This window comes from Pteropus medius, unplaced genomic scaffold (genome assembly GCF_902729225.1).
Source record: "Pteropus medius unplaced genomic scaffold, Ma_sr-lr_union100, whole genome shotgun sequence".
NCBI classification, from domain to species: domain Eukaryota; kingdom Metazoa; phylum Chordata; class Mammalia; order Chiroptera; family Pteropodidae; genus Pteropus; species Pteropus medius.
The window spans coordinates 13,149,390-13,161,534 of record NW_024340699.1 but is presented as its reverse complement, the minus strand read 5'-3'; the positions used below and the strand labels follow the sequence as shown (position 1 = coordinate 13,161,534).

Sequence of the window (12,145 nt, the reverse complement as noted above, 5' to 3'; positions counted from 1 at the left end):
TTGTTTTTGGTACTGTCGTTTAGTTTTTGTATGGGATGATAAAATGCTCGGCAATGTTTTTCGAGAATATCATAAGAAAAATTCAACCGTTATAATCATCCCTTTACTCAGATTTAATTGTTCCATTATGTTCTGTTGGTTTGTTGGTTTGTTTGTTTGTTTGTTTTAGCTCATAGCAGATCAGCTCAGACATATTGGAGGGGTTGGGGATGGTGATTTCTAGATGGAGGCACCTTACAGCTGCTCGAAGAAACAGGTCAGCTGGATGATGAAGGAGAAGATAGGAAAGTCACACACACACACACACACACACACACACACACCTCACTCACTCACACTCACTCACTCAGAGATAAATCAGTGAATAAACAAGCAATTTGAGGCCATTCAGTGCAGATCTGAATACCTTGCCCCGTGGCTGGTCCCTTACGAGGGAGCCATCAAAGACAGGTGATGCCGTGTTCACTTATCCTTGGAGGCAGTAAAGTAAGCTGCCAAAGTGGATAAGATAAAAACACATAGTTTAGACTCCTTAGATTCATATATATATTTTATCTTTACCTTTACAAAAGCGTTTGTTTTATGAGGATTTTTTAAAATGATCTTATTTGTTTTAGGGCTCCATTTATTACAATCAAGAGGGTACCTCTTGGTACGAGGGGGACTGGGTCTACAACATCAAAAAGGGCTGGGGAATAAGATGGTAGGTACCATCGCTTCTCGTCTGGGGTGTGGGCCCAAACGGTGTCACTTAGGCTGTTTAAAGATGAGGTGCAGAAATCAGGGAGCACGTCGTCTACGTGGGCAGGCTGGAATATTTAAATTAACCCCAATATAATCTCCATGGCGATGAAAATATGCTACGGAAAATTTAGGAAAGCATCATAATAAATGATGTCTAATCGTTCTGTTTTTACTGTATGGTGTGTAGAAACTGCCTTTCTTCAGTTTCTGTGTTAATCAGGGCTCTCTGATTAGTTTTATAGTTTCTGAAGAATGCTAACACATTTGCTTGATTTTAGATTGAGCTAACAGAGTCAGATATTTTCAAGATTAAAATATTTGGGGGCAAAATATTAACTAATCATAGCATTCCAGGGAATTCTTTTAAAAAGATTTTAAATCCCTGCTCCTACCCATTTTGTCAATTTAATGAATGATCGGAAAGTTTCAGTGCTTAATTCTCCCCCCTAAGATGATTATTTTTACCGACCACAAGGCCCACCCATCGAATTTAAATACTTGGCTTGGATATCTAGAACAGTTAAAAGAAAGTCTTGAAGGTAAATGTTGCATAGGACATAACTGATGGTTTTCAATTATTATTTTTTTCTTTTCTTTTGTCCTAGTTACAAATCTGGAAACATATACGAGGGTCAGTGGGAAGACAACATGCGCCACGGGGAAGGCAGGATGAGGTGGCTGACCACTAACGAGGAGTACACTGGCCGGTGGGAGCGAGGCATCCAGGTACCGCGCCCGCTGGCTTTGGAGGCGCGGACGCGGAGGCGGACGCTCCGCTGCGCCGCAGCACGTCCGTTATTGGGTGGGAGTGTGGTCTGCTAAATTTAGAAACTCAATTAGGATTCACTGGTCTCAGCCAGCCTTGGTGCTGCTTTGTTATTTGGTTCTCTCTAGAGGTCTTCCACACAAGCTGGGTTCTGCCATTGGTGAAGCCATAATGCACAGGGCTCCCGTAAGGACCGACACCGTGATTTACTCATTAGAAGCTGTGCGCTTGCACAGAAAAGCTTTATGTAGTTAATGACATACAGTTTGTATAGCTAGGATCTTCTGATGATATCTTGTGTGTATTAATCTGGTAACCAGGGACCTTGCAAAACTCATGATAGTTCTAGTCATTTCGTTGCAGATTCTTTGAGATTTTTTTATGTAGACAATTATATTGTCTGTAAATAGCCAGCCTTGCACCTCTCTTTCTAACCTGTGTGCCATTTGCCTCTCTTGCCTCTTCATTGGCTAAGAGCTGCAGTGTGATACTGAATAGGAGTGGGCAGTGTATATCCTCACATCATTCCTGATCTTGGTGGGAGAGAATTCAGTCTTTTATGAAGGGTGATGTTAGCTGTAGGTTTTTCATAGATGCCCTTTATCAATCAGATCGAGGAAGTTTTTGTTAGTTTTTAATTTACTTACAGTTTTATTTTATCATGAATGGACGTTGCATTTTTGTCTGATGCCTTTTCTGCTTCTAGGTAGACGATCGTGTGGTTTTTCTCCTCTAGTCTGCTGATGGGTTGAATTACACTGATTGGTTTTCAAATGTTGAACCATCCTTGCATTCCTGGGATAAACGCAACTTCGTCATGATATTATCTCTTTTATATCTTGATGCATTCGATTTCCTAATACTTTGCTGAGAATTCTTGTGTCTCTGTTCATGAGGGATTTTGAGCTATAGTATTCTTTGTCAGCTTTCAGTCATCAGGATAATGTTGGCCTCATAAAATGAGTGTTCTCTTTTCTTCAGTTTTCTGAAAGTTTGTTACATTGGTATTATCTCTTCCTTATCAGGTTAGCTGAATATGCCAGTGAAGCCTTCTGGGCCAGAGTTATCCTCGTGCGAAGATTAACTATGAATTAACTATATATTAACTAAAATGTATTTCTTTAATAAATAATATGCTAGTCAAGTTATCCATTTCTTCTGAGTAAGCTTTGGAAGTTTGTGTTATTGAAGGACACGGTCCTTCATAGAAATTGTTAAATTTATTGGCGTAAGGTTGATCAGAATATTCACTTAATATTTTAACATACGTGGGATCCATACGGATGTTCTCCCCCTCTTTTGATATTAGTAACTTGTGTTTTCATCAGTCTTGCTAGAGATGTATCGATTTCATTAAAATTCTCAAAGAGCCAGTTTTAGTTGATTTTCTCTGATGTTTTTCAGTTTTCACTTTGATATCTGCTCTCTGTTAGTACTTTGTTCAATTCCCTGCTTTCAATACTTTTTGCTGTATACCCAGAAGTTACAGAATGGTATATATAGAATCATTCCATTGTTGAAAAAGTTGTGTGTATATTCATATGCACATATAATGTGTCGAGTTAGTATGTATGATAAATATATGCCTGGGGAAAATACAGATGAATGCTCAAACCCAAGCAGTGGTCACTCTGGACAGTGGAATTGAGGAGGGGGTATTTCTATCAATCTGTATGTTAAAAATAAATAAAATTTTAAATGACAATTAAAATAATCAGTACCAAGCCAGGCATTTGCTATGAACTATCTTCAATCTTTATACCCAACCTTCAGGGTTGGTGTTATTTCCATTTTACAGGTGAAATCCAGAGGATTTAAATGATTTGCCTTAGGTCAGAAGGCTGGTTAGTGAGTAGCTGAGCCAAGACTGAACCCAGTTCTGTATGACCCCAAGGTCTACGTTCTCTGCCTCTTCAAACGAGTCAGTGCATTTAATCCATACTGAATTGCAACTGGGTTCAGGTAAAAAGAGGTGCTACTTTGAGCATATCTCATGGAAATTTCTTTCCTTTTCAGAATGGCTTTGGAACCCACACGTGGTTTCTGAAGCGGATCCCCAACTCCCAGTACCCTCTGAGAAACGAGTACATAGGAAGCTTCGTGAACGGGTACCGGCACGGCCGTGGGAAGTTTTACTATGCCAGCGGGGCCATGTACGAGGGAGAGTGGGTCTCCAACAGAAAGCATGGCGTGGTGAGTGCAGCCCTGTGAGGAGCGTGTTTTGAAGATTAGGTGAATACGGTAAAAGGTGTGACGTCCTCTACCCGGTAAAGCGCATTATCCGTTCTGCATAGGGTAACTTACTGTTTCGTTAAGGATTTTAAAATAATTACCAACATATCGATTTCCTGTATATTTAGAGGTTATTTAATTAGTTTGTGTGAGTGTGCGTGTGTATGTGTGTGTTCGGGTGGTTTTGGTTGCAAGTAACAGGAAATCTAGCTTAATCTTCCCTGAATGATGACAACGTGGGCTTCCGGGTTGGTTTGATTCAGCAGCTCGGTGATGTCAAGGTTCTTCCTCCGTGTATCGATGATGTCCCCTGCCATGTCAGCTTCACCCTGATGCTGCCCCTCCCTCATGATCGCAGTACGGCTGCTGTGCTTCCAGACTTCACATCCACACACCACGCCAAGTAGAAGGAGAGAAGAAACTTTTTCGAGAAGCTTTCCGCAGATGTCTTGAATGTCACTGAGCTGAACTGGGTCATTTGCCCGTCTCCGACTCAGGCTCACTATTGGCCTGGGTTTGACAAATCTGAAGAGAATCCCTAGACTGTGATGGGCATTCTGCTGGTCGTTAGTGTAGTTTAATATACATTCTGTGACCTACGGGTGCTTAAAGTTGGGGAGAGGACGTGGGGCAGATACAGCGAGAAGAGAGGAGGGGGAGGAGAGGAGAGAGAGAAGGAGAATCAGGAGGTGGAGGAGGAGAGAGGGTTTACACAGGGACACGAGACTCCAGGAACCCGATTACCTGTGGACCCAGTTCAGCTCAGTGACATATCTTAAAAACAAAAGTGCATATCTTAAAAACAAAACCCCCAAACCCTTGAAAACGCTGTCCACGTCCGCTTCCCAACGGTTTTCTAAGAGAATTTTTCCTGCCCTTCCAAGGTCACCTTTCTCTCTGCAGGGCCGACTAACGTTCAAGAACGGGCGTGTGTATGACGGCCTGTTTGCCAACGACCACATAGTGGAGTTCCCAAACCTCGACGCTGAACCGATAGATTATCCAGACCTGTCCTCAGAACCTGCCTCTTGGAGCCAGTGTCTAGCATCTTCCACCAGTGCTGGTAGGGAGTGTTCACCTGTCGGTCGAAAGTAAATTAATCTATATTATCTGTGGTATCCAGCTATCAAAACATACCTGATACTTCAGAAAACAGGAATTTCCCATGAGCGACTGCTTTCTCAGTAGGTTTTTTTCCTGAATACGCTCGTGTCACACTTGTGTGGAAAATTATTTTGACATAACGTAACGCTGGAGAAATTTTAACAGTGCTTTTCACAGTAATCCCCTATATCTGCCTTTCTTTGCTAGAAATCATCAGAAAGCTTGATGGCAGTGAAAGTAATTCAGTGTTAGGATCGAACATCGAGCTGGACCTAGATTTGCTGCTGAGCACGTACCCCAAGAAAGACCAGCCGGAGGAAAAGAAGCAGGTAAAAACCTTTGTCCTGTTATCAGTTTATATTACAGGCTTAAATATTCGCCACACTCCTGGGAAAATAAGGCTGATGACTGCCTTCATGTACTGACTTTTACGTGCCTGACGGATGCTTTGAGCGTTATCATTCCGGTTAATTTGCATGGCAACCCTGGGAGTGAGCAGGCTTTGTGAGGGAACGGAAACCCGATGGTGGGACTTGGGGACTTACTCAGAGCCTCAGAGCCCAAAGGATCGAGTCACCTCCACTCCCAGACCTGTCTGAGAGCTTAGCTTGGGGCCATCTTGCCCCCGCAGGACATTAATTTTGCTGTGCGTCATCACGGGGCTGACGGGATTCAAAGACCTTCAAACCCTCAGAAATCGTTAGAATCTAGAAATCCTTAGAGGCAAAAAAAACTACCTGTACCTGGAACTCATATGATTAGCATGCGGCAAATCAGAGACACCATATTCGCTCTGGTGTCTTGGCCCAGCTTTGACTGGGGCTTCGTATGTTTCTTCTGTGAAACTATTGACGGTGTCTGCGGCGAGAGCCGCGGGGACCTCAGAAGGGCAAGGCATCCCTGTCGCTGCTGCCTTCCTCACTGCCACCTCACCTGGCTCCCCGTCTCTGGGCCTCTGAAGCATCATCCCTCATCGCCCGCCCTCCCCTCCTCTGTCTCCCGGCCAACCCTATCGCTCACCTCATCTGCTGCAAGATTCTTGTTAAAAACAGGAAACTTTATTACATCCTCTAGTTACAAAAGTCGTACATGATACCTAGAAAATACAGATCAGGAAAAGAGAAACTCCACCCAGACGAAATCTCGTGACCATTTTTCTAGTTTTTTTTCCCTGTGCAAACCTATCTAGAAATGGATCGTTCTGTTCATATAATCTGTCTATCTGCATGTAGTAGTTAATGACAACTATTCAGTGCCATTAAGTATTCTCCTACAAAATAATTTTCAAACGAATAAATATACATATTGATTTATCAAAAAAGGAATCATATTATTCTAGATATTTGTACGCATATATATATATATTTTGTTTTACTTGCATATCATTCATTTTCTACATTAGAGTTCTTTCTATGCCAAAACTTGGCTCTTAAAAACTCTATTATAAAATATATCCTGTTTTATAAGTGCAAAAGTCACTCATGTGCTCACAAAAATTCACACAGAAATTTATGACACAGAAAGTGAAAGATTCTGCAATTCCATACTTTAGGAATCCCTTTAAAAATGTTCAGTCTACGGCCACGCCACCCTGAACGAGCCCGATCCCATCTGGTCCCAGAAGCTAAGCAGGGTCGGGCCTGCCGTTCACATAGGAAACTGTCACATAGCACCAAGAATTGCATTGTCTAGCTAACAGCGCGTTTTTTTACTATAATTCAGAAATTGCACTTTATTGACCTGTGGATGGGTCAGTAACATTTACTGAGCTCTTACAGAGGTAAATATCATTACTTCGCATGTTATCTCATTTAATGTAGAAAACAGGTGTTTCTTTTGCTTTTGTTCTTATTGGGTAAGAATAAGATATGCCCGGCTTTCTCTTTTCAGGTAGAATATGCTGTCTTAAGAAACATTACAGAATTAAGGAGAATCTATAGCTTTTACAGTAGCCTAGGATGCGATCGCTCCCTGGATAACACCTTTCTGATGACAAAGCTTCACTTCTGGAGGTTTCTAAAAGATTGCAAGTTTCATCACCATAAAATAACTCTTGCTGATATGGACAGGGTATTAAGCGGTGAGTAATCCAGGTCCTTTGGGATCTTGTAAATAAAGTTTTATTGAAATGCAGCCATGCCCGTTTGTTCACATCCTGTCTGTGGCTGCTTCGGCCCTGCAACACCGGATTGTGACAGATTTTCTGGCCCGCAAAGCCTAAAATATTTACTGCCTGGCCCTTGGCAGAGAAATTTGCCTAGCCCTGATCTATGGTAAAAACACCCTAAATTATCAGGTCAGAAGCAGAGAGGGTCGGGGAGAGGTTGGAATGGCCTGAAAAAGGCCTTAGGTAGCCTTGGGCTTGGATTTGATTTCAAATTAGAAAATTCATGCCATAGATTGAATGACTTTGAAGGTTTTGCTCCTTTCAGTTGAATTCTGGGCGGCAGGACCGAAAAGCCTCAAAGTATCTACTTGGAAAGTCAAATATTAGAACTAATACCTGTTTACATCAAATTTAAGCATTTGAAACAGACTCCACTTAGAATGTACGTAGAATCGGCAGCATGAATCAAACCGTGGCCCGGACCACTCTGAAAAACAGAGACACAGGCTCATGAAAGTTTCTCGTGAAGCGATGAAGGTGTTGTGCGTGGTGCTTAATTTTTAGGTGGACGCATATGTACCGTTCAGAGTGTTCTTGAGGGGAAAAAAGTACTCTATTGGATTCAGTTCTTCGAATTGCATACCAGGAGCAAATAAAAGAAAAGTTTCTAGAAAACAGCAAGCAACCTCTCCGGTTTTCTTATTCTAGCCAGTATGAACATACCAGTTGAAGAAATTCATTCTCCATATACGACGATACTTTTGAGAACGTTCCTGAATTACCTCCTGCAGTTGGCTTACCACATTCATCACAAAGAATACCAGTGAGTACGACTTCTGGACACGCCCCCCACGCCCCCAGCCCCGTGACGGGATGCGGGCAGAGCTAGCCATCACTCTGACTATAATGTCCTCTTTCCTTGGGCGGGCATTCATCGTAATTTTTACGTACTCTTGAAACGAAAGACTAGAAACAAAAGTTTTCCATGAGCATGAACCGCAAAACCATGCGACACCAGCTTAAAATTCCCAAAGCCCTTCAGATCCGAGTCATGTTTCAGCGCGGCAAACAGCTCTCGGGGTTTTACTCAGAAATAGCCACAACCAACCCTTCCTTAGGCCAGGATGTCCTCCTGTCTTTTTCGGAGCAAAACTGATATTGTATCTTTTTAAAACCTTTTCATTTTGAAAGTATTTTTGATTTACAGAAGTACTGCCAAGTTAGTAGAGTTCCTTACACACACCCTTCGCCCTGGTAGCACCTTACAGAACCACGGTACTTATCAGAACTAGGGAACTAACGTGGCCAAAACGCCATTAACTAAATTACAGACGTTATTAGGGTTTCCTGAGTTTTCCCACCGATGTCCCTTTTCTGTTCCAAGATCTAATCCAGGATCCCGCATTGCAGGTAGTTGTCACATCTCCTCAGTCCACTACAACCCGTGATAGTTTCTCAGACTTTGTCTTTTATGACTTTGATGCTTTTGAAGAATATCGGTCAGTTATTCTGTAAAATGTCCCTTGATTTTGGTCTGCTTTCGCATTATTGCACTGAGGTTACTGCGGGTTAAGGGGAAGAATACCAAGGAGGGGAGGTGCCCTTCTCGTCACTTCGTATCAGGGTATGTGACGTCGATCTATCTTATTACTGGTGGTATTAGCCTTGGTCCCTGCTTAAAGTGGTGTCAGCCAGGGTTCTCCTATAAACTTCCTATTCTTTCCTCTCTATACTCTACCCGTTAGAAGCCAGTTGCTGAGTCTCCCCCCCCACTCCAGGAGGTGACCTGCATCCCACCTTCTGGAGGGAGGAGTGACTGCGATATCTTTGTAATCGCAGGAACAGAAGCCCATCGCTGTTTTTGTGTTTCACAAAACTGATGGCCGAGAACATTCATCCAAATGCCTGCCGCGTGAAAGGTAAGCACCGAACCGGCAGGGTTACATTTACTGCTGTTTTTTTCCAAATAGAATTTTGTAATTACTTTTTGAACATTCATTCATTCATCCCATTTCTAGGCAATTTTTTCAACGGGCAGCAGCAGGCACTCTATTTGATGAATTATGTCGATAAGTGCTGGGAGATTTACACGGCTTACTGCAGACCGAATCCGGCTCCTCCCCACGAGCTTACGATGAAGATGAGGCACTTCCTCTGGATGCTGAAAGTAAGCGCTCGCGATCGATACTTGGTTTTATATTTATGGGCGTTTTGATTTTAATTAAAGGCAAAATATTCATGTTTACTGGGTCTCTTTTGGCAAAAGTAGTTCCAGTGGTCTATAGTGGCGGAAGGGTGGAAACGGGGGTCACGCCTGCCCCCGCGTCCCCCAGTTAGGGGAGGGGTACAGCTGGCGGGCCTCTGGTATCTTTACTGACGCAGACCTTGCCGCTTAAAGAGGGAGGATGAATGTCATGTTTAGAGATTATCATTCATCGAAGTAATTTAAAAAGTTACCAGTGTGGAAAACAGTGAGGATGTCTGTTTTATACAATTATCTCATATTAACTATTGGTAGTTTTGTTTCATGGTATTTTTCATACTTGTGGGAAGAAAAATGATCAAAGAACTCAGTGCTAATAGGGGATAGTATGAAGAAATTTAAGAAATGTTTTGAGAAAATTAACAGTGTTGTATACTTATGAAAAATTGACAATAACCTAGTGTCTAAATATAGGAAAACAGGTTTTTTTAAACGTATGTGATTTTGGGGGGCGGAATATTATACAGCTGTTGATTTGTTCACTTTCTCCCATTCTTCCTGGTCTCGTTATAGAAGAAATGAGGTTGTTTGTCCCTATAGATTGGTCAGATGTAGGGGTCTAGCTTATTTCTTTGGCACGTGAACACTCAGTGTCCCAGCACTGTTTGTTGAAAAGACTCCCCGCCCCCCCACACTGAACAGTGCTGACATCCTTGTCAAATATCAGTTGACACAGATGTATAGGTTTATTTCTGGACTTTTGAGTTTGCTTACGTTTACCCTTGTACCAGTACCGCACTGTCCTGATTCCTGTTGCTTCCCCATCATTTTGATGTGACTTTTTTTCTTTGCTGAAATATTTTATAATCTACTTTTATCTTCGTTCTAAAATTTCACAGCGATGAGGCTTTGGCGTTGGCCTTTTGACACTTACGGTGTGAGCTTCCGCGGCCTTCAGTCCTGCGAAACGTCCTCGAATCGCTTGTTCAATGTTTCCAGCCCGTTTTCTCCACCCTCTTTTTCTGGAACTTGGGTGTCTCACTTCCTGGACCAATATTCATTTTATTTCAGTCTTTTCTCTCCGATCATCCATATTATTGTCCTTTTCTTCTTTAGGAGCGTTTCTGTGATATCTGTCAACACTTCTATTGAATGTGTCATTTCTGCTACTGTATTTCTAATTTCCAGAAGCTCTCCTTTTTTGTTCTTTTTTAAGCATTGTTTAAAAAAACTCTGGATGTCCTCGCTTACTCCCCTGAGGGAATGAATGCCTTGGGGGAGGGGAGCTCAGTGGAATTTCTTTTCATCCCCCCTGTTCCCCAAACCCTGGTTTTTGTTTCCTCGCCGTTGCATGAAAGCTTTCCCTAGAATGAGGTGAGCCTTGCTGTCCACTCACATGTGAGACTGTGGCGCTGTAAAGCTGACTTGAAGAAGAATGGCACTTGTCACACGGAGGAACCGAGCCAGGAAACGCCCCAGCGCTCCCCTGCTCCTCCGTAGCCAACGATTCCTCCTGAGAGATCTTTTCTCTCGGACGGTTAGGTTTTCAAGAAGATTTCTGCTCACTCCTAGCTCCTGGGGGATATGAACCTGGTTTTCACACTTCTCAGAGCAGAGTTCGGGGGGATCAGCGAGGAGGGAGGAGCTTCCCGAGGTTCGCTTTCACCTAATCTCTTTCTGCAGCACTGTGACTGTAGGGGAAGCACCTGTTTCTAGGGCGAATGCTGTCTGGTTCAGCATCTCAGAGCAAACCTGCTGTTCTCAGCTGGGCTGTGGAAAGAGGTCTTCGCCTAGATTTTCAGCGAGCCTCCTGTGTTCGGCCCTACCCGCAGCGTCAGTCAGAGGCGCCCCTTCTCCAGAGGTCCTGCAGCGTGGCTGGCCTGCCTCCCGACTCCCCGGGCTTTCTGTCCCTCTGTCCTGCTAAGTGCTCCGGGCCAGCACTTCCCCACGCACAGAATTGTGTAGCTGTCTCGATCTGGATCATCTGCTCTCCCACCTGTCCGGCGTTCATGCCTCTAAAGAAACCTTTACTGTTAGTTTAGAAGGCTTAGGGGAGGAGGAGAGGTAAATAACAGTGTTAACCCAGCATGCTTTACGGAATTATCAGTTTTAAGATATTCATTTCTGGTACGTTTTCTTAAAGTGTGGTATTGATATAAATTGACATTAAAATAGCCGTTTGTAATTATAGGCTGTTATGGTTTTATTGGTTATTTCTTTTACAGGACTTTAAAATAATAAATAAAGAATTAACGGCAACCAAATTTGTGGAGATCATAGCAGAGGACAACCCTTTTATGCATGATGGAATTGACAGCAACTTTGAACTTGAGGTTTGTAAAGAGGTAACACATGGTATAGATCCACTTCGGCTGTTTGTTTTTCCTTAGATACCAAGAAGCAAGATTTGATTGAAAAGGATTCTAACCCAAATACTTAAAACTATATATATATATATAAACATATATATATATATATATAAACATATATATATATATATATAAACATATATATATATATATGTATATTTTGTATTAGAAAACTAGAGATTAAAAAGAATATTTCACATATTAGGAAATGTATGAAAAAGAACATAAAACTACAATAGTGTGTCCTGGATAATTTATTTAGCAATTTACTACATGCCTAATGTTTCTGTGGCACAGTGTCTCATACTCAAAGACGCTACTTCATCCCCAGTGAATGAGTGTAAGTGTTTTAATTTTTAGCATTTCTTGTAGCAGGAAAATGTCTTACTTTACCAGCTAGACCCATCTTTGGTGGGTCTCAGGAAGCTGTTAGACTGGGGGACACTGGCGCTGCCGGAGATGCTGAGCAGACCCCGGAAGCAGGCCGAGGCTGGCCTGGAGCCTCTGGTCAAGTCAGTGGGCCTGTTCTGGCTCAGACTGAAAGGGCCCTGGGTTCCAGATGGATAGACAGGACAGGTGGATGATCACAGTCTAAGCCAGCCCGCCCCACATGCAGGTAC

At 42.7% G+C, this 12,145-nt stretch overlaps 1 protein-coding gene across 7 annotated transcripts in view; it reads left to right on the top strand.

The window, feature by feature from the left end:
* LOC120616418 (radial spoke head 10 homolog B-like) overlaps positions 1-12,145 on the top strand; it is a 32,053-nt gene that overhangs the window by 9,016 nt on the left and 10,892 nt on the right. For all 7 annotated transcript variants that reach the window (XM_039879814.1, XM_039879802.1, XM_039879819.1 and 4 more), the window contains exons 6-15: positions 618-703; positions 1,350-1,470; positions 3,527-3,703; positions 4,646-4,805; positions 5,054-5,175; positions 6,737-6,926; positions 7,662-7,776; positions 8,793-8,872; positions 8,972-9,120; positions 11,382-11,489. In XM_039879814.1, coding sequence (XP_039735748.1) covers positions 618-703; positions 1,350-1,470; positions 3,527-3,703; positions 4,646-4,805; positions 5,054-5,175; positions 6,737-6,926; positions 7,662-7,776; positions 8,793-8,872; positions 8,972-9,120; positions 11,382-11,489 — 1,308 coding nt within the window. The remainder of the gene's footprint in view (positions 1-617; positions 704-1,349; positions 1,471-3,526; positions 3,704-4,645; positions 4,806-5,053; positions 5,176-6,736; positions 6,927-7,661; positions 7,777-8,792; positions 8,873-8,971; positions 9,121-11,381; positions 11,490-12,145) is intronic.